The sequence below is a fragment of the Pocillopora verrucosa genome, chromosome 14 (genome assembly GCF_036669915.1).
Source record: "Pocillopora verrucosa isolate sample1 chromosome 14, ASM3666991v2, whole genome shotgun sequence".
Lineage (NCBI taxonomy): Eukaryota > Metazoa > Cnidaria > Anthozoa > Scleractinia > Pocilloporidae > Pocillopora > Pocillopora verrucosa.
In genome coordinates, this window is record NC_089325.1 from 5,866,408 (window position 1) to 5,888,187 (window position 21,780).

The window sequence follows — 21,780 nt, forward strand, 5'->3', positions numbered from 1 at the left end:
CTGGCTATGATTATGGCCGAGACACAAGACTCTTTGGAGCTATAGCTATACACGTCAAGACTCACTTCTGGTCTCTTTTGAAATTAAAATGTGCGCAGCGAAATATGCAGATAAAGGTACTCATTGAAATGAACACTGAACACCAATCTTTTCCAATCAAGAATGGGCTTTACTTAATTGTAGCGATTACGTCGTTTTACAATAACTACAAAGCTAAGACACTAGGGCAAGAAGGGAAGAGCTTTGCAAGGCTCGTTGCCTGTGAAACTGAGATTTCATCTGCTTATCTCGATATTGGGCCCTTCTCCTCTATTGTGGCCTTAACGATAATCAACGCGTTTGAAAGGTTACAGGCAAGAAAAGGAAAAAACAATATTGACGAACGAGCGATAAGAAACAAATTTATCTCCACTGGCAAACCACTAAACTGCAAACAAAGTAACCGCTGAATGTTAAGCCTGAGAAACGAATTCACACTTCAGGCTTAAATGCTTATGGACAACTTTTTCTGGATTCCCGGTCTAACAGATGCTAACCTTCTCTATGACAAGTCGTATTGTTTAGAGAAAATCTCTCAATATTAATCAAAATATTGAATCCATTCGCGTTTTTTTACACATCAAAAAATAGACCTGGGTATAATTAGATGATATATTTTGTGACTGCACTTTAAAATAATTTGACTCTGTAACTGATTTTAAAAGTATGACTTTACTTATTTCAAATTATGTTACGTACCCCTACAGGCTCCTTCTATCTTGTATCTGTCTGTATGTGGCATTCCTAAGACTGATCAGGTCAAATGCAAAAAGTTTTCATTTTGAAGGAGGGGTAATCCACCTTAAACTGCTGTTTTTCTCGTAAATTGCAGCTTACTACTAACTGTTCATATGCAAAAAATGACTCATGCCACTAGCATCAAAAATACCAATTTGATACATTCCTTTTTGATATAAAAACCACTGTACTAGAAGTGAATTTTTTTAAAAATTATAGTAAATTTCCCATTCATCTGTTTTCTTCTTTGGTGGAACATATCTTTGAGAGCAAGATAGTCATGGGTGTGACATCTTCCTTAAACAGCTCCACTGTATTGGCAAATTTGTTTTTTATGTTTCGCTTCCTTGTTGCTGCATGAAGAAGAATTACTGCCAAAAGGGAAGAAAGAAATTGAATGAGAGTTTCCATGTGTGAATAATGACTGCAGGGTAGAAGAAAGGGTTAAGCCATATAAGGCCTCTGAAAGGGTTTATGTTCTAAAAAATTTCTAGTTCCCTTCCTTAGCTTAAGCTATAGTTGACAGAGTGAGTTAGCTAGCCACAGTGAATTCTGAAAAGCTAATGTTTTCCTGTTATAGATGTCTATCCATCTTTGTCAACTCCTAGCCAATTGATATTTCTGTTGGTGATTCACTTGCCAACTCACACAGCATAGTAGTTTCTTTAAAAACTAACAATGTTCCCCAGAGGAAAAAAAAAATCTGTTCCTCAAGATAGTCCTGATAGATAGTGCTGTCTCCAAGTAATGCACCAAAAGATATCTTTGGCACATCCTGCTCAAGCAGCTTTGAGATATGAAAATTATTTTCAGTACTCCTTTAAGTCTTCTGATTTTCTCCACACCGTTCTCTATAAATTCATAAGATGCAGATAAGGAGAATTTGTTTAAAAATCAAGAGCTTTTTTAGTTGGTGATCATTTTCTTTATTCTTATGACTTCAATTTGTCATTCAGGGGTGATATTGTAAGGAGAAATTAGATGCTAATCACTCTTAGGGGTCAAAGGGTCAGTGAAATTCTACCTGCTATTGGCAATGTCACCCCCCCGATGAATACCAGTGTGGATCCCAGGGCATAAATAACAAGCATTGCTAAGGCAACCACAGCAATAGGTACCAGGGAGGGATACTGACTCTTCAGATGTGCAAATCTTGGCTCTTTACTCTGGGCAATGCCAAATAACACAAAGGCAACAATGAGTGTGACAGCACCAATGATCAAATCCTTTGGATACAATGTCCTGAGGAAAGGAGAACCATTGACGTTTTCTCACCGAAGTAATTGATGCCTTCAACCTTCTATGTTTCTCTAATTCTAAACAACTTTACACTGTCCCATTGACTGAGTACAAGTTGTAAAAAGACAGTTAGTAGCTCAGTAAAAGGTTCACCAAGTCTTAAAGAGGGAGGGTACCAATCGGAAAATAGTGGGGCAGGTTTAATAACTTTATGCAGTTATCATAACATAATAAAAGCTTTGGATCATAACAGAACCTGGCCTCAGGTAAAGTTAAAAATACGGTAATAAAGTCTTAATAAGCTTATTTAAAAATAATGTTTTGGAGACAAAATTGTTCAGATGGTGATATTATTGTCCTAATTAATAACACGCATTTGATTTAAAAAATTTTACGGAAGGAAAATACCACTGATCCAAAGAAGCCAACGAATTTTGAACTCCTCTACTGCAATTTTTAAAGGTGTCAACGACAAAAAAATTACTGTGTCGAAGGTTGGCCATCCATAAGGGAGTACAGTTACTGGAAACATGGTATGTCTCGTTCAGTTTTGGGTCAACAATTCAAAACACTCTTTTCTTCCACCAAGTAAGTCGTTCTTGTTACCATCTCGTTTTATACTAATGGGATTGTAGCAAGATATGCTTAAATGTACAGATGCAAAATCCTAATGCCTTGGAAGGTTGATTGTCCGGAGATGAACAGTCAACTACTTCAGTAAAGCTTTCCTATTACACATTAGCAGAGAGGCACATTAACTTAGCTCACCCGACCACAATGACAATTAGAATTGCACAAATGAAGTAGTTGGTCTGATAATATATGAGGTTATTGATCATCCTGTTCTCCATTCTATCCCTGTCGCGAAATGTTGGAGCAGTAAACTGGGCGTCAGTAACGAAGTCTTGCAGTGAACGAAGAGAAGGAAGTTCAACCGCCATTTTGCTTCGCGTGTCACTTGGGAAGCCGCTGGAAACCTATTTATATTCGTAGGCTCAATAATATGTCCCATATGGAACATGGTAACATGAAAAACAAGAAAATATTATTATGCATCTATCATCGGCCATCCCCTGGGGGGGACCCCGGGCAAATTCAACGTTGAATGAGGACTTATACGGGGATTTGAACGATTAACTTACCCTGGAGGCGGGGGAAATGAGGGAGGTTTGTTTTCCAAAAGCCTTGCACCGCGGGGAAAACAGGGGACTTTGCAAACGAAACAGGTCAATTTCAAGTTGTCTTAAATGAAAAACATAAAGACCGCTGTGCAGAAGAACGTGGTCCACCTTTCTCCTCGTGTTTGTGATGGCGACCTCGGCGGATGGCGCAGGTATTGTAATGTAAATCCATTATTATTACATTATTACAGTATTACACTGTATTTTGGTTAACATTTTTTTGTGTAATTGTATTTAGCAGTACATTGAAATTTGCATTGTTACGAACATGTAAGCACTATTAAAACATGACATTTCGTTAAGGGTATAAAGTACTGTTTTCTTGTCAGGTTTCAAGCTGCTCAAGGTGATTCCCCTCAGGGAGGGGAACTTTGATTCCTCTGTGTCCCCACCTAGGAGGGGGAAAATAAGAACTTTGACAGGGTCCTTTACAAAGTCCCCACCCTTGCCCGGGGTCCCCCCCCCAGGGGATGGCCGATGATAGGTGCATTAATACCAGTTTCGGGATCATTTTTAAGTAGTTAAAATCTTTTTTAGAATTATTGCGAGGGTAAAATGAAATGTGAGTGTGAATGGAATTCGATCAGTCTCATGACTGTCGATGAAATTGTTGGGTGCAGTGATGTCCCACTTAAGGCAGGATAGCTATGTCTTTTGAAGAACTGGCACATTGCCTCTGATTCATTGGAAAAATCATGGTTCTCACTAGATAAGTATCCAATTGCAAGACACTGAGAATAAGGAATGGAGTCTGTTAAATCTACTGGGAAAAATTCTTCCAGCTGAAGTAGTCTCAGAAAAACAGACTTACTTCTTTCACATTTTATTTCTAGTGAACTTAACTTGTTGGTGATAACAAAATATTTGAAATTTTATAGTACACATTATAATAAGTAAGAATAACTGCCACCGATGTACTTTTTGAAGACATATTCGTCTACTTAATGCCATATTTTAAAAATCTTCATGCTGGTTTTTACATTGTTTGGCCAAAATGATCACAATCAGAGGTATTTTAATATTAGGAAAAAAATAAATCACAACACAGCTGTACAGTTAATACATAAAACTTTAATTATATTCATAATTGTAGTTATTTGTAGACTGATTGGCAGAAAACATAAAATATCAGATACCTCATTCAGTATCAGAGCAAACAAAACTGTGAGTGAAACTTAAAACTGGCATATCTTAGCTGACACCATAATGCATGAATTACATGAAGCTCTTAGAACAGAGCCTTGCTAGTACCCTGCAAGACAATGATTCAATAATAATGTTGTACTTAGTTTGTAACTATAATCAAATGTACAAATCTTTGACGTGATGTCAAACACAACCTGGCATCTTATTATACTGTCTTATTCAGGCTAGTTATTGTTATGAGCTTGGAATAATTTCTTCAACCAGCCATGTTTGCTTTAGAGTTCGAGTAGACCATGGGGGAGAGGGTTGGGTAAAAGCCCCTCCCCCTCCCCTTTCTTTCACTTTGACCATCATTCACCCCCTTGATACAAATTTCTTTCTCTCCCCAGCCTTCTGCTGCCATAAAAATCAAAAGATGGCTGCTATAAAGTACACCAAGAAAATACTTAGCACTCAATTGCTTGCCAAAATTATGCCTCCTCCGCAGGCTTCTAAAATAGCTTATAGGGAACAAATGTCTCACAGGGTACTTGACATGTGAAGAAATTCAGTAAAATGTACATAGTACAAGTCAAATTTTCCATGGGAAGTAATTTAAATGAAGCATAAAAATTTTCAGAATGACCATGATTTATAATGGCAGGTGTCTCTGGGAATTACAATGCCCTTAGTTTTGTTAAACTCAAATGAACCCAATTCATGATATAACATTTTAGTGATATCAATAGTGACTCTTTAACTTGCAAAATATATTAGAAATGTGCAAATTGCAGCACACGATAAAATTAAACCTGGAAGTAGAATAGAGTGTTATTCCTCACAACTATTGCAGCACTTTAATGAGCTTTCCACATAATGGTAAAAATCACTGGTATTGGTTGGGGGTTAAAATTTTATTTTTTTCTTGATTTTGTTGTGCCAATCAATTCAATGCTTCAACATACCTCCCCCCCCCAGCCTCCCTCAGGCACTTGACTATAGTCTGTGCCCAAGAAGTAGACATTTGAAAAAAAGGCATTCTCAAGGGTGGGGTATTTGAATGTTACCCGGGTGAGGCAGGGAATTTGAACCAGAATTGTGAAGGCAGGGAATTTGAACCAGAATTGTAAAGTCCTTCCAATGGAATAAAATGTCTTTTTTTTTTTTTGACAAGGAATATGGGAATTTGAACAAACCAATCTTCAGAAGTTCAAACACCCAGTGGGGTTACCCAGGGAGGGGGGGATGATGTTGAAGCTTTGTACTGATTGACACATTCTGTTGAAAGGCACTCAGAGAAAGTTTTCCTAGAGCAACAAAGGAAACTATGTACAAGTCTCTGTGAAGCCACAAAGGCCTTAAACCCAAACAATTGTCCTACTAGAGACATTTGCATACTTTATCCCTCACAGAAAAGAATGCATTTGTGAGAACAAACATGTTTCCGCAGCCAGTCATGGGCAAAAGCATCATCCCTGTACCTTGGAAAGAAGGGCACTGAGCCTGTAAGAAAACAACAAATGCAGTCAAAGACAGTTTTTCTTTAAAAGTAGAGTGCCAAAGTAACTCAGTTGCAGAAATCAGAGCCTTGAAAAGGAATACAGGTTTAAACAGGGCTCACACGACCAATTGTTGCCATAGGCAGTAAAACTGTGTCCAACCAAAGTATGAGAATAAGGAGGAAGAACTAGTGTTGATCCAAGGGTAATAGAGAATTCTCAACCCATAATACTCCAGCCTGTGATAACTTCAATACTTGGATCTTACATAACTTTAAAGTGATAATTCCTACTTTCAAAGACAAATAATAATAAAAAAAAAATCACAAAATAACAAAGTTTTGCATCTCTGCATTTTGGTTACAACAACCTTTACATATACCTTTACCTTTATCATGTCGTTTTTGGTGCCGTCTCAGTTTCCCTGGAGCATTAAAACATGCCAAACAACCTCGCTCTTTACACCTGAAACAATAATGTAATAGTTAGAAAACAGAATATAACACCAAAACAACATTTCTTCCTTAAGAGGGTTCATCTTTATGGGCAAGATGAGCTCTCTAAAAAAATTTGCCTCACACCCAGCTTCTGGCTTTTTAGGTCAAGTAAGTGGGTAATGGCACTCAACTGGTATCTGGCAGGCACAGTTTGGAGTCACCTAAAAGCCCTTTTTTTTCCAGGCTTCTTTTCTGCAATAAATTTTCTGCTTGAATTGTAATCCACCTGCAAGGGTTATTGCTTTACTTGATTTTCATCCACAAGTCAAAAAATATATATATTTCCTTAAAAAATTGTGAAATGACATTTGGTCTACTTACTTAAAGGGCTTTTCACAAGTATGAACCAGCTGATGAATTTTCAGTTGGTTACACTTAGTAAATTGTTCATCACAACCATCAACATTGCACTAAGAAAATAACAGACATAAGCAAATATGTTATGAAACTTAAAAAAAAACAATTTCAGAGGAAAGCTACTTGATTTCCTAAAAATTATTGCCCAATCTTTTATAGTTTATGGCAATAGGTATAAACCATTTTGACTTTCAAATATAAAGTAAGTGCTGGCAAAAAAAAGAAACTATTAGGTAAGTCTAAAATAATGCTTGGAAAAATTCAAAGATCCTATCTGCCAAAAGGAGATGACTGGGATAAGCTTGCGTTCTGTGAAGACGTAATCCCATTCTCTGCACTACTATAATGCTCAGTAAATTGTACAAGCACCCAGAGTGATTAGTGAAATGAAGTTGTGTTGAAATTGCCCACATTGTTTGCTACCATGTGTCTAATTGATTTATCCCAGTATAGTACAGATCTGATTGCACCAACTCATTATTGTCATGAAATTAAATTCCTCTTGTTGACAGGGCTTACCTACAGAATGCTTTAACAGGGTTTTTCAAATAATTGGAATAACTTAGTATACATCTGTCAGTGATAAAAGATGGTGACTATTGGAGGCATGCTTCCCTACTGCATCATGATTGAAATGCAAAGCTTGATACCAACTTACCTTAAAGGGCCCATTATGAGCCCGCTGTTCATGGCGCTTGGAATTGTGTTTTGTTATAAACAACATATCACATTGGCTGCATCTAAGACAACCAAAACACTTATACTTGTGAGTAGCTCTTTATTTACATATATTTCCCCTTGCTATCATTCTCAAATGCAAGTGACTATATTATAAATTCCCTTCAAAGAAAGTAACTATAGATTGGGATGGTAAGTCCCTGCTTGTCACCTAGTAAAAGTGATTTAAGTTTGTCTTCTGTCAGTCACTACAATCCAACCCTTCTTGAAAGGCTTTCAGTCAAAGCACCACATTTTTTCCATTCTGTTACTTTGACTATGATAAGGTTTACTGCAGAGATTCATCAGAAAAGTTTCATTATGCTGCTTAGAATACAAACAAACCAGTTCACCCATTATACAATTCACCCCTTTAAAACTTCCCCTTCAAACTATCACAACTCTTCAGTTCATGTTTCAGAACTAAGTATACTTATATCAATTCCAACAAGTTACCATTGTTTCATTTTAATTGGTAAAATTTAAGTGTCTTTGGATTTCCCAAAACTTGCCTATTCTGCACTTCTAATTTAGGAACTTACTTGAATAATTTTTCTCCATCATGTGATAACAAGTGCCTTTTTAAATGCACAGATCTCACAAATGATTTGTCACATCCTTCATGGGGGCATACACATGGTCTCTGAAATTATACATATTTTAAGAAAACTGTAAGGTGAGAATCTGCCACCGGCTTAGATGAATAAGCAGACCCTTGCAATATAGTCCAGCAATTGTCTCCTCAACCCTTTCACTCCCAGGAGAAAAAAAGAAACAAGTCCTCCTAACAGTATTAATATAACGTGAATAGGGGGGTGTTGAGAATCTGGAAACTATCAAAGGGCAGATATTGTTTCTTTACACATCACATTCTCGTTAGTAATATAAGAAGCAGCAGGGTTTTGCAGTATCATCATATCAAATTGAGTGGCTTATGGATATCCCTGCATTCAAATTTCAACGACATTAGATCAGTAGACGGTAAAAAAGCAACTAATCGCCAACAAATTACGATATATTCTAAGATTGGAAAGACAGCTTTAATTTTCACAGAGATCCGATTTTAAAAAAAATTCCATGGGCCTTAAATAAAAGTCATTTTAAATTAAAAGGAAAAAATTTCATCAATCCAGGTAACTAGGCAAAAATCAAATCTAAAAATGTTGTTTTCATGATCTAATTAATGCGCGCGAAACGTACCCAAAACGTTCCAATTGTTCGCGCTAAGTATTCTCGTGATTTATCTGTATCCTGTGGTAATTTAACCATCTTCTTTGAAAAAAGAAAACAAAAAGAGTTTTTATACCTCCCCCGTATGCATCCGCTTGTGTTCAACCAGTCGGATCTCCTTACCAAACGTTTTTCCGCATCCTTCAAAGTCGCACACGTGTGAACTCTGAGCGGCCATTTTATTTATGTTTGTATAACCCGCTGGCCAGAATACAGCGTACTCGAATTTCCCACAAGACCAAGGAAGAATAGCTTTTGTCAAAATGGCGGTCGAGATGTGAGGCAAATTTTGAGTATCATCCATCTTATTCGCGTGGTAGTCATTAGGAGTGATGGCAAATGTACCGGATGATAAAAACAGTCATGAGCATGATAATGGAAAAAATCATAATTTGAGAAACGAGGGTTTCGCTTCATGTGCCTTAGTAAATGCAAACTATTGTTATCAAATGTCGCTCTGGTGGTGGAACATGTACTTGTATAATTTACATGCTCAGGTACAAGATCAGAACTGTGAGTGTGTGGAGCAGAGTGCGATCGTGGAAGATGAGTGTGAATGCTGCCAGAATCAAAGTGGATTAGAGACTCGGAAAGGTCAAATGTACCCGTGCGGAGATTGTGCAGAATCAATTTATTTTCGTGGAACACCATGGCCACGATCACAAGGCGAACATTCAGTGGGTGGTGAAAATCACCCTGACTTAATTTTCAAGGGAGATCTTATATCTGGTAGTAGTAAAGGTGCATATAGTAACAGTGTGAATGATGGCTGTGGTACTGATGATGTCAATGAAGATGATGATGATAGCGATGAGAGCAGTGATGTTGAAATGGAAGTTGATGAAAACTTCAGGAAGTTTTTGGAACAATCTGAGAGACACAGACAAGAGCGAGAGCAGAGTTAGTTTTTTGTTTTCCTTTGGTTTCTAAGATGTGTTTGAAATCTATCCCCTTTAGTGATCTTTCCTGTCCTTGTATGATTTTTTTAAAGAGAATTTGTTTTAAATCAAGATGAGACACTTAGGCTTACATATTTGTCCAATTTTGTTTTACCTTTTTGCTGGATAAGGTATTGATATTGCGACAAGAATTTTTTTGTCAATATGTTGCCTCCCCCCTACTCCCACATTACCTTCCCCCTACTCCCACTTTGGCTCCCTTCTATGTATTCTCCCACACTGCCTCCCCCCTACTCCCACAGTGCCTCCCCCCTACTCCCACAGTGCGTCTTTCCCATTCCCACATTGCCTCCCCTCTTCTCTGTGCACAAAACATGATGAAACATTGGTTGCAGGGATGTAGATAATAGCTGGAAGCCGGGAAAATTACCTGGCTGTGAACACAATCTTTCTGGCTGTGAAGCACTACTTCTTTCTCCAAAATGTTTTTAAATGTTGTCAGATGATTGTTATTTATTTATTTCATTTGCTTTCAGCTTCAAATCTAGGTATAGTGTGCCAAAGGCATGCTAGAGTGGGCCTTCGGCCCAAATACCCGCCTATCATTGCAAGATTCCCGCCAGTCAAAAACTTTAGGTACATCCCTGGGTTAACAAAAGACATTCCAACTAGAATGATAAAATTCAAGTCTGCACAGGAGGCAAATTGAACATCCAACTTATTCTGGTTTCTTTGGCATGAAGTGACTGGAGATATTGCCACTTTCTTTCTTAATTTCATATTGTCTGGCTATTTTCTAGGGAAGCAAGAACTATTGGAAGAGAATGATGATTACATTGAAGGTGAGTGTATACTGATCATTCATAGACGCATGTAAAAGATTACGTCATGTCAAGTCTACAAAGTGAAGAAGTGCGCCAAGTGGCGCAATTTGTAGGAGCTTATCTGACTTTGTGAAGTAGCACTTATGTTGAGAAACGCAGAAATGCCCGCAGTAATGAAAATGGTAGATTTGAAGATTTTGGTTAATTTTTTATCAAAGTTGTCAAAGTGAAATCAGCTTAGCAGATTCAATAATTTTGACAAATTTTAACCATTTTCTTTACTGCATGCATCTCAGGAAATAGCTCAGTAATTGATATATAATGGTAATTGAACTGAACATAGTGCAATTTGGTCTGAAATCATATTCATGGTTTCAAAATCAAACATGTGCACAGGGCAAGTTTGATTTGCAATTACAAGTATGATTTCAGATCAATGAAGTACAATAACCACTTTATTACATCTATTTTGAAATCGCAAAATTGATTCAGTCAATACAAGTTTTTTGTAGTCACTACCAATAGTTTATTGATCCTATATGTTGTGCTGGTTTGTAAAAAAATTGCAAAAGGTGTCTTCCATTTTCCTGCAATTTGATTGATTTCTTTAAACAAGCCTTGAAATTTGATTGGTTCTAGTGTTCAAGTAAAGCTATCTCATTGGCTGGGGATAAGATGCGATTTATAGCATAAAATGTTGCAATTTGTTAATGAATTGCACTGGTTAGAGTCAATCAGATTGCAAGGATTACATGTGATTTCAAATTGGATGTAATAAAAGTAATTACCACATAATTTGTCAGGCTTTAGACAGTTTCCTAGAATCCAATTGCATTCTTTGGTGGTGAGAGGCTTGGTGAGTATTACTTAAAAAATCACTTACCCATGGAGGGGGCCATAATTTGTCTCAACAACCATTCTCACTTTTTTTGTGTTGACCTGCTCACATTCCTGCATGTTGTGGTGAGTTGTTTGTCCTTCCTCCCTGTTTTCACAGAGGATTGAGCAATGACTCACATTAGCATGGAGGAATGCAGGTAGGCTGGCAAAAAGAAGATGGGAAGGGTGGCTAGAAAAAAGATTGCACCCATTCAGAGTGTTAACAGAGTGCCTTGCCCAAGAACACAGCACAATGACATGGTCAATTCTAGAGCCCAAAAGTCTTGACCATGAAAACAGTGCACTAAATATTAGGCTTCACCATCTCCCACATTGGAATAATTTGTTCCACTTTTTAATCTAGTCATCCTTTTTTTTCATAAATCAGTTGGCTCAGTCCATTTGAATACTACCACTAGTGCTCCAACAGAACAGCCGGGTTTAAAGAGAAAAGAGGAGATGAAAACACTCTATGGAAAACATGCCTCCAAGATCATGGCTCTTGAGGCATCACTTCAGCTGAATTATGACAGACAGTGTGATGCAAGACAACCTGTTTTTTGGCCTAGTATTCCCTTAAAGTTTTAACTTAAAAAAAAAAAAAAAAGAAAAAACCATTTTACATCGTGTAAATAGATGAAAAGAGATTTAAAAAATTCAAGGTTGGCTGTTATGTAAATCATCCTATTACACACCAAATAAAATTCCTCATTTCTGATTAGCCTTTGACAAGTGGATAAATAGGCTATATAATGCAATATGGGATTTATATATTGGGCTGGCTCAAAATGAGGGAGGGTAAAGAAACTATGGTGCTGCGTCAGTGGTGGGGGTTAAAGAAACTATGGTGCTGCATTGGTGGGGAGGGGGGTAAAGAAACTATGGTGCTGCATTGGTGGGGAGGGGGGTAAAGAAACTATGGTGCTGCATTGGTGGGGAGGGGGGTAAAGAAACTATGGTGCTGCATTGGTGGGGGGGGGGTAAAGAAACTATGGTGTTGTATCAGTGGTGTGGGGGTAAAGAAACTATGGTGCTTCATCGGTGGGGAGGGGGGTATTATAAGTCAATTTGCTTTTATCAACTGAGTTAATGAAGGGCTAATGCTTGAAACATCAGCTTTAGAAACTCTTCACAGTGGCCAATTAACAATAACAATGCAGTTGATAAAACCAGAATATTTTGTAAAACATTAAGCTTGGCTTGTCTGTTGCAGTGATTGTATGAAACGGACAATTGATAGGATACATACGAATGTTCTCATCACTGCGCGCCCAGAACCTCCAAGAAATTGCAAAACTGTTAGCCTTTGCACAGTAATGGCGGGCCCTGGGAGCTAAATGCGTGGTATGCCAATCGCATTATTGCAACAGTAGGAATGATTTTACTATTTGTAATACATACAGACAAGAAATAAGTCCGATTTAATGCATGTGCGTCCCAATCACAAATGAAAGTTTACCTCAGTTTGTGATATTGAAAGACTACTTTTTTCGGTTGTTGAGTTAAAATTCTTGCTTCGTTTCATAGTCTGCTCTCTAGGCCATGATAAAGTCTCGAAAACTGGCTACAATCATTATGCAGTAAATTTCCCGGTTTGTCATATTCAACAACTTGCCCGTTTTCTAAGACTAAAACTCGATCGCAGGTATTGTAGTGCTCAATCGATGTGCAATTGTTATCACGGTACAACGTTTAAATGTTTTGCGTATTGTCTCTTGAATCACCTGATCAGTTTTCCAATCGACGTTTGCTGTTGCTTCATCCATCACAATTTTGTTGTTTTTCTTTAATGAAGTGCGGGCCAAGCACAGTAGTTGTCTTTCACTGACTCTAAAGTTTGCTCCGCATTCGCAAATCTCCTTGTGTAACTGTCGCGGCAACATTTCCACCATGTTCTTCAAATTCGCTTTTTCCAATGCATTCCAGAGATCCCTGTTGTCGTGCTCCTCGAAAGGATCCAAGTTCATGCGCAATGAGCTGGTAAACAGAACAGGATTCTGCGTAATAACTGACATTGTTCGACGAGATCTTTGAAGGTCAACAGTGCTAATATTTATCCCATCAGTGATCACCTGACCAGTCACTAACTGGTTTGATCAATAAATCCTTCAGTGATGGAGTATTTCCAAGGGTCTGGAAGTGTGCAAAAGTCATTGCATTATTTAAATATGGAGATAAGTCAATAAAGGACAACTATCGACCAATATCAATCTTACCAACTATAAGCAAGATCATAGAGAGATCAGTGCATATTCAGTTAAGTTAATTTTTGGAAGTAAACAGACTATTATCACAATCACAGTTTGGCTTCTGACTAAAGCGTTCAACTTCCACTGCCCTAATCGACTTTACAGATCAAGTCCTAGAAAATATGGACAAAGGATGCGTGACGGGAACAGTGTTCCTGGACCTTCGCAAGGCGTTCGACACTGTCGATCATCCAGTGCTCCTCATCAACAAACTCAAGTCACTAGGAGTAGCAGGGAAAAGCTTAGAATGGTTCCGCTCATATCTCACTGGTCGAGTTCAAAAAACAATGTGTGTAAATGCATTGCCCCCCCCCCCCCAGTTAAAGTCACCATGGGAGTGACGCAGGGTAGCATTCTGGGGCCATTGCTATTCTTGGTGTATATTGATGGAGTTCAATCTGAACTGCGGCACTCAAAGATGACGATGTTTGCTGATGACATGGCATTTTATTGTCGTGAGAACTCGCCAACCAATTTGCAATCAAAGCTCAATGCAGACTTGGCAGCTATTAAATCTTGGTTACATAACAATAAGCTGACACTAAATGTTACTAAGTCGAAGTTTATGGTCAATGGAGGACGTGAAAAATTAAGTCAGTTTAATGACATAGCCCTTGTAGCCAATAATGATCAACTAGAGAACGTTACCAAATTCAAGTATCTCGGAGTGATCATAAACCAGCATCTTACTTGGCATGACCATATTGAACAACTACAAAGAAAAATAGCAAAGAAACTAGGTGTGCTAAAACGAATCAAGCATCTTCTCCCAGTTTATGCAAGGAGGATCTATGTGTCAACAATGGTCATTCCTATTCTCGAATATGCAAGTATCGTATGGGGTGATAAAAATAACAAAGTTTAATGGATTCTATTCAAGTTCTTCAGATAAAGCAGCTAAGCTAGTACTGGATCGAGCGACATTTTCCTCTTCAACTCAAGCACTTCTGGATATGAACTGGATCAATCTATCATCCAGAAGATCAATGCAACGGTGTCTTTTTATGCATAAACTTATAAATGACAGTGCAAGAAACAGTATGATTACTCGAGGCACAGACCATGTATCATAGCCATAACACTCGCTCCAAGGAAAATATTAGATCTATTAGATCAAACACGAACTGGGGTCTACTCAGATCCTTTCATAGTGCATTGACAGACTGGAATTCCCTTCCAGAAGACATGAGATGTCTACCTTATGATGCTTTTAAAATTTCATTGCTTAAACATTTTGAATCTTAATGGTCGTTTAGTGTATCATCTCTTGTTCATCGATTTTGTTATTTTCTGTTTATATCATGTTTTAGATATTTCATAGTTCCCACTGTTATGCTTTTACCTATTAATTACGCGATTATTTATTTTATATATTGTTAATTTCGAGGGCCTCACTGAAAACCGCTATGGCGAGCTGGGCTCCCTCTCTAAATAATTTTAATAATAATAATAAGTCGATTGAGGCATGTGGAATAGGGCTGAAAGCAGTGAAGACTTGCCGGCTCCGGTGCGACCAACAATTCCAATTTTTTCGTGTGAATCAACCGTAAAGCAGACATCCTTAAGAATGTTTAGTCCAACTTCGTAATAAACTAAACCAAGGTTCTCTTTTCTCACTTGACCAAGCTGTGGCCAGTTTTCCGGGGGAGGCTGGTGTTGACACTCATACCCAGATTCTTGTTCAATGTTAGTGTAAGCGATAACGCATTCTGCAGATGTCATGTAATTCTCAACTTCAGCGCACTGCTTAACACCATATTGTAACGTGTCCACTGAGAGTTGGACAGTGTAAACAAGTGATAAGGCTGTGACACCTGAAAAAGAGAAACTATACGTTCTGTTTGCGATCCTCTTTGTGATCGAACATGACGCCTAGAGGGGTTACCATGATATGTATATCCACAGTCACTCTGGTTTTACATTAAAAACAATAAATTCAATGAATAAAGACAAAGAAAAAGAATCAACAACACGTGATACTACGTACGGTCACCTACCCAACCAAGAAGTAACCCCAGCCAACAGGGTTCAACCACAGTGAGAGGTACAAGCATGTAGCTGACTAGCGCGTAGCTTATTTCCATACCTGATTACTACGACACTCAAGCGTCGGCTATGAATCAAAATAACATTACCTGAGCTTGACTGAGTAGCTATGGCCAGGAACACTACGCAGGAAAAAGGAAAATTCGAGACTTTTCGAACACGAAACCAATTTGAGTACGGGTATCCTATCGGTTTACCATTCTGTCTGGAGCTTAACTAAAAACGTAAGACAAATAGAGGGGGTAAGTTTCTAAAGAAACTGTGGTGCTACGTCGGTGGGAGAGTATAAAATGGTCATTTAGTATTATCAACCGTGTTAATAGCGTAAATTGGCCATTGTTTCGAACGTAAACCCTTCGTAAGAGCGATAGACGAAGGGCTAACGCTCGAAAAGTTCAGCTTTTAAACATTTACGGTGGCCAATTTACGGTAGTCAACTCAGTTGATAATAAAAATTACCTTAAATACAGTGAAAGAATCAAAAGAAACAACACGCCCAATAGCGGTTTCCAGCCAAACAAGAACAAAATTAGCAGCGAGACGCCACACACTTAAAAAATGGCTTGGATAAGGAGAGTAAAAGATCAAACATGATGATCTTTTCAGCTCATGGGAGGTCATGACAGCTTAGCAAATCATTAAGCTCGACACACGAGTAACATAATTAAACCATGGTGAACTCGTCTATTCTTTTCGTGCCTTCGGTGTGAAACAAACCTCTTCGATAGTTTACAGTTCCTTAAACTTTCATTTTTTTAAGTAGTGTGTCCACCTTCGAGCGATCTAATCAAGATGCAGCCACCAGATCCGCCAAATCTCAACCACGCGGATAATGCTGCTTTGTCCAAGTAAAAGCTCTGTCGCTCTCCTTTCAGGAGGGCCACAAATACGGAGTCAAAACAACAGACTAAGAATTATGTCCTTGACGTCATCATAGATGCAAATTGTCGATGGTATATTTGGTTGATTTCGCGCTGAATATCGATTTTTAGCCTGAGTTAGCAGAGTAGGGCAACATAGGACAGATCAAGTCCTCGAAATTAGCCCATATTTGATTATCACACAATGATTCTTACGCCTTCTCCATTACAAACTTTTATTTATGCCATAAAATGTCATACTGTGCATGGGGTTGTAAAGTCGTGCCTTTATTGTTAATAATTATACCAAGGATATGTCTGAATGAGTCGCTGGTGTCAATGCTTGTAGATGAGCCGGTTCGTTCAAACTTCCCATTACCACTTGACGTTGTTTTACAGTGTTATTGGTAAGGAAGTTCACTTGATAACGAATATTTCTTTTTGTAGATCTGACACTGGGAAGTGCCAACACAACGCGTCGATCGAGCTTATAGGTGGAATTTAAAAAGCAGGTAGATGTAAAGAAATTGACTGTGAGGGCGGATGGAGATAGTTGAGGGCAATTAACCAGTTAATCAGATGTTGTGATCTGCTGAAGTTTTGTGTTGTTGATCAGGAAAAAGTTAATCACAGATGAAGCCATTTGGCAGTTTTTCGGGATCTTAAAAAACTTAACCTGTACTTTGCTTGCAATTTGCATTAATCTTCACCATTCGTGACCATGGTATTCTTTCATTGTCTATTCTGCAATTAAGTAGTGTATGTTCGTCAGAGCTCATTTCTCTCTTTTCTCTTCACTTTTATGACGGAACGAACGACTTGGCTTTCCGCGCATTAGTTCTCATAAACAAAGCTTTATCCGCCTGTTAAAATTCAACAGTTTGAGGTGGAAGACGGTGCGAATAAAAACTGGTTAATTTTTTTTGGCAATTTTCGCTTGACTAGACATGAAAACACTTCACAAGAAGTTCACAACTGTCATGGTCCAGTGTTTTAGTGTAGCTTGTCATATTTTGGTGTGCACAGAAGTTGTAAGTTCCTAAAAAAATTGTTATTGTTACTCGACGGCTAAGTAAAACACAGGCTTTGAATTTGGAGTTCAGTCAAATTAGTGAAGTACAGAAATTCCAAATATTAGTTGTCCCCTGGAGGTGAAAGATATAATTATTACTCTTAGCAGAAGGACTTTGAAGGACCTACGCTATAACTGACAATAGACGGTACTCAGCGATTTTCTAAGTTCTGCTAGACTCAGCCGATTCATTTCTTAATTTCCCCGCTGCAATGAAGCCGTCAAATGTGTTTGAGTGATATTATTGATTTTTCTGACTATAAAAAAAAATACTTATAAATTTAAACGCACCAGAGGTCCCATTTATTTCAATCTCATGAACTCAGCGAGGCTTAAAGTTTTGCTACTTGCTTGTTTGCTCGGCGTGATTCCGTCCAAAATTGATTGCTTCCCTTGTGTGAGTTCAGTTCGTTATCACCATTACTCAAATAAATAATTTTGTTATGAACCTCTAAAATTAGAATTGTTTGGCAACTATTAAAATTTGGAATGTTCTCTCTAAGTATTTAGGAATTGTTTAGGCCTGTTAGATTATCTTGAAATCCTTGTGCGAGTCTTTTGAGCCTTGGTTTGTTATGTGCTGCAAGACCACACATTTTTTTTTACCTTGAGTGACGAGTCCTTGACCGTTATAATAGGGCTCAATTCTCGTGCGATAATCGTCACTGCTAATCGTGTTTGGGTTTGTCCTTGACCTTGCCTAGAGTCCTCGACGGGAAATTTTGTTCAGTTCTTGAAAATTGGTTGTTTTTCAAGTACTTTGCCGTTTATTTCGAATATGTCGTGGAATTTTTTGCGTTAGCGTTCTGAAAATTTGTTTACGCTGCCAAAGTCGGTCGTCCCGAAAGTCTAAACATGCCTATCGATGGGATATTTAAGAGCGTGTAGTTAGGGCTGAAAGAGAGAGACTGGGACTCAGAGACTGAATGAAAAGTCTAATCAGCCCCCTGGTGCCTCCGTTTGCGCGAGCGACATCAGTTACCTAACACCAACAGTCCAACAATTTCAAATAACTTCATTTAAACAGATGAAAACCGATCAGCTGGGCTGAATGTTATTCTCAAAGCAAATGAAAACAAGTTAAAGTGATATGAGCCATATGGTCTCATGAACTTCGCATGACCAGATTAAAACTCCTGAGGCATTAAATGCGAAAACAATATTTATCTTAAACCATGTAAACGAGAAGGTAGATCCTACCGAGTACAACTGCTTGGCCGTGGAAGATCTGGGTAGGAGACTAGTTCATTCTATACAGGTATAAACCCGTTTTGGAGCCAATTCGGCCTGGACACGAGAATAAGTTTTTAACCAGTCTTCAATCAGTATGATTTTCAAGGAAACCACGTGACCATATGACAGTACCGTATTTTCTCGATTAAACGCCGACCTCGAAAAAACGACGAGTCCAAACTGCTAGTTTCTAAAGAAACGCTGGGGGCGTTAAATCGAGAAAGTACGGTATTTGTCAGGAGCCCATTAATAATGGGCTCCAAATGACGTTGCAATTTAGGCAATCGCAATTGCACTGATGCATGAATCAAAAAGACAATTGTCGGCTGATCTAAAACTTGCCACGTATTAAACGCCCTTTATTGTAAGGTTTACCCTTTAAACTCATTTATCTAACTGATTTAAATCTTGCCACGTATTTAACGCCCTCTGTTGTAAGGGTCACCCTTCCAGGTCATTTTTCAAACGGATCTAAAACTTGCCTTGTATTTGACGCCCTTTTATTGTAAGGTTCACCCTTCCGAGTCATTTGTCAAACGGCGTTTGATTCTTTTAGAATCGTCATTTACTTTGATTCCGACCTTTGGTAAGTACTTTTCAGGATTATTTTTAACCCACGGTAGGACTTTATTCTTTTATTGACTAAAGCCTGAGAACATAATATTTAGGTGGTATATGTCCTGATATGCTGGCACTGTGCTGTGTTAGAAGGAATTACGATATAAGTGGGCAAAAAGAACCGTCTTTACTTCACTACTCTACCTTCAGCTATGTGTGGGATACCAACACATAAAGTACACAAATGAGCGTAGTTGAAACTAATCAAGGTGTGCTGATTGCGTGCAAAAAGCTCGCAATCAGTGAACCGTGTAGTTATAGTGGCAATAGAGAGAAATGAATACACCTATGGACATTTTTTTTTAATTTCTAAGCAATTAGCCTGCTAAGCACAATTTACTATTAAGACCTATCGGATAAACTTGAGTGCTATTGGTTTAAAAGAAGATTATTCAATGGTTTTAAATAGAAATTACTTATGAAGTTTAACAAAGCTGATCTAAACGTATTCCATTTCATTCAAACAGTTAGAATGACTTATTCATGGCATTGTCATTCCTTGGCTGAGAGATTTCGAGTGTTATTTGGAATAAAAAAGCACGAGTAAAATTTTTATAGACTAACAAAATTGTACGAGCCCGTAGGGCGAGTGCAATTTGTGGTCTTTGAAAAAATTGACAAGTGCTTATTTATTCTAAATTGCACGAGAAAAATCACGTGATGACGTGTTAATAATATACATGTAAAAATACGAGATGGCTTATCATAATTAAGCATAAGCAAAGCGCGCGCATTAAGTGAAAAAATTATTTATTCAAATCGTGCGTTCAGTCAAAACAACCGCGTACGATCAAAACAATAATATGCAATGATATCTTCACATCTTTAAGCCGCAAAAAAAATCGAAGTCCGGCTTAACAGTTCAATGAATTGTTCACTCTGTGTCCGAATCACTTTCGATGAAATGGAATCGTCGTTTCCGAGGTTTAACCATGTTTGTTTTTAATTTCGGTGTTGAATCGCTCGAGCAAAGTGTTAAGCTGGCTCGGTTCGTAATTTTCGATTTCCTTGGCAATTCCCTTCTGTAAACACTACTTTTTCCAAACCGATAACCAAAAAGCAGTGCGTTTTACATTGTTTCGTTGTTTGAGCTGTTTTTCAGCCGCGGTGGCGAAAGAAAAGCTACCTAAAACGCCGGCCATTGTTTCGCTCGCAAATTTTCAAATTTTGTTGCGACATCCAAAACTCGCATTTGATTGGCTGTCTGTGAGTTTCTCTGAGTATTGACCAGTCAAAATGTCTGATTTTTTACTTTCTTTGCACTGAATTAACCCTCTTCTGCACAGAGTTTACTCTCTTCTGTACTGAATCACCTGAAAACTGCATTTATCTTAACCAATCAGAACTGAGTAATTGTTTCATGTATATTTTTGAAAGCGTAACCACCATCAACTATACATCAGTGGGAAGGATTTGAAATGCATTATGTACTGACTGATATTAGCGGGAAAAAATCGCAAATTTGATTGGAAAGAAAAATATTTATTTTAGGTCTTGGCATTTCAAGACTGAGGTCACAGTTTTTCACCATACGGACCGACCCTTAGCCGGTAAATAACATATTTATTTTTTAAACTCGACGAAATTCTTTCCGAAAGAACCCGAATGATTTAGGGCTGTAAATACTTCAAGATCTTCAATAAACTGAACAATTTTTTTTACGAGTAAATGGTAGTTAAAATAGAGGTGATGCAAATTAAAGAGAGATGCCTCGCCGAAAAATTTTCATTTCCGTAACGACGAAGATGATTTAAAGGCTTCCAAACAAACTTTGAAACATTATTTTTACAAGTATCTATTACTGGCACCTGTCAATCAGGGAGCACGTAAGAAAAAAAAGCGCAAGAACATTTGAAAAACAACGGAACTAGTTTGGCAATGATCCAACGGAAAGTATTTTTCACTCTCATCGACGATTCGTTCATGTACGAAGATTTACCTCTGTTCATTAAGTAAACGGCGAGGAAAGTAATTTTGAGTAAATTCAAATTTTCAATTTGAAGTTGTGAGAGTTTGTTCGTTTGTTTGCTGCGATGGCGTGTGTTAATCTGGTCTTTCCTCCACAAAAACTAAATTCGTACGGCACACTCTAACGAGACACACGGGGATTCAATGCGGCCTTTTCTCGTTAAATTCCTTCAGTTTCTGTTGTGCAATTTACAGTACAAATGTCCAAATTGAACGGACTTGGAAAGACTCACCGAAAGCGTATCTTTGTTGTAGAACTTAAATTAAAACTTCGCTCGCTCTTTCGCTACGAACAAATTGTTTGAGAAAATTCAGATATTAAATGAATGAAGTTCTATCGTTCAGTTTAACTATAACCAAATACTTCACGTTTTAACTTTCTATGTACTTTTTGTGAACGATTAAATTTAATTGCAGACGGTTTTAGGCCGCTTGTCAACCAACTTAATGACACTATTGCTTATACAAATTCATTCTAAAACCAATATTTTTCTGTCAACCAAAGTGATT

The 21,780-nt window shown here is 37.9% G+C and overlaps 3 protein-coding genes and 1 pseudogene across 3 annotated transcripts; 1 reads left to right on the plus strand and 3 right to left on the minus strand.

The window, feature by feature from the left end:
- Positions 1 to 172: 172 nt before the first annotated feature.
- On the minus strand, positions 173 to 2,962 carry LOC131778347 (PRA1 family protein 3). The gene is made up of 3 exons (XM_059094764.2): positions 2,785 to 2,962; positions 1,802 to 2,019; positions 173 to 1,148 (listed from the first exon to the last, which is right to left on the minus strand). The coding sequence occupies exons 1-3, from the start codon at positions 2,955 to 2,957 to the stop codon at positions 1,009 to 1,011; spliced, it is 531 nt and encodes a 176-aa protein (XP_058950747.1). The 5' UTR covers positions 2,958 to 2,962; the 3' UTR covers positions 173 to 1,008.
- A 2,484-nt stretch (positions 2,963 to 5,446) lies between these two features.
- On the minus strand, positions 5,447 to 8,926 carry LOC131778327 (transcription factor IIIA). Its single transcript, XM_059094743.2, has 6 exons — positions 8,699 to 8,926; positions 7,935 to 8,035; positions 7,334 to 7,415; positions 6,640 to 6,728; positions 6,210 to 6,286; positions 5,447 to 5,825 (listed from the first exon to the last, which is right to left on the minus strand). Exons 1-6 carry the CDS (start codon positions 8,924 to 8,926, stop codon positions 5,722 to 5,724), a joined length of 681 nt encoding a protein of 226 aa, XP_058950726.2. The 3' UTR covers positions 5,447 to 5,721.
- Positions 8,927 to 8,954: 28 nt separating this feature from the next.
- Positions 8,955 to 11,928, plus strand: LOC131778352 (gem-associated protein 8-like). The gene is made up of 3 exons (XM_059094770.2): positions 8,955 to 9,522; positions 10,322 to 10,363; positions 11,613 to 11,928. The coding sequence occupies exons 1-3, from the start codon at positions 8,955 to 8,957 to the stop codon at positions 11,810 to 11,812; spliced, it is 810 nt and encodes a 269-aa protein (XP_058950753.1). The 3' UTR covers positions 11,813 to 11,928.
- Positions 11,929 to 12,745: 817 nt separating this feature from the next.
- Positions 12,746 to 15,195, minus strand: LOC131778331 (ATP-binding cassette subfamily C member 4-like; annotated as a pseudogene).
- Between the last annotated feature and the right edge of the window lie 6,585 nt (positions 15,196 to 21,780).

Coding starts and splice junctions, on each gene's coding strand:
- LOC131778347 (XM_059094764.2), bottom strand. CDS start 2,957: ATGGCGGTTGAACTTCCTTCTCTTCGTTCACTGCAAGACTTCGTTACT. Junction 2,020..2,784: donor CTAATTGTCATTGTGGTCGG/GTGAGCTAAGTT, acceptor TCCTTTCCTCAG/GACATTGTATCCAAAGGATT. Junction 1,149..1,801: donor GGTGACATTGCCAATAGCAG/GTAGAATTTCAC, acceptor CCCTTTTGGCAG/TAATTCTTCTTCATGCAGCA.
- LOC131778327 (XM_059094743.2), bottom strand. CDS start 8,926: ATGGATGATACTCAAAATTTGCCTCACATCTCGACCGCCATTTTGACA. Junction 8,036..8,698: donor AGCGGATGCATACGGGGGAG/GTATAAAAACTC, acceptor GTATAATTTCAG/AGACCATGTGTATGCCCCCA. Junction 6,729..7,333: donor CTCATAATGGGCCCTTTAAG/GTAAGTTGGTAT, acceptor TTATTTTCTTAG/TGCAATGTTGATGGTTGTGA.
- LOC131778352 (XM_059094770.2), top strand. CDS start 8,955: ATGGCAAATGTACCGGATGATAAAAACAGTCATGAGCATGATAATGGA. Junction 9,523..10,321: donor CAGACAAGAGCGAGAGCAGA/GTTAGTTTTTTG, acceptor GCTATTTTCTAG/GGAAGCAAGAACTATTGGAA. Junction 10,364..11,612: donor GAATGATGATTACATTGAAG/GTGAGTGTATAC, acceptor TTCATAAATCAG/TTGGCTCAGTCCATTTGAAT.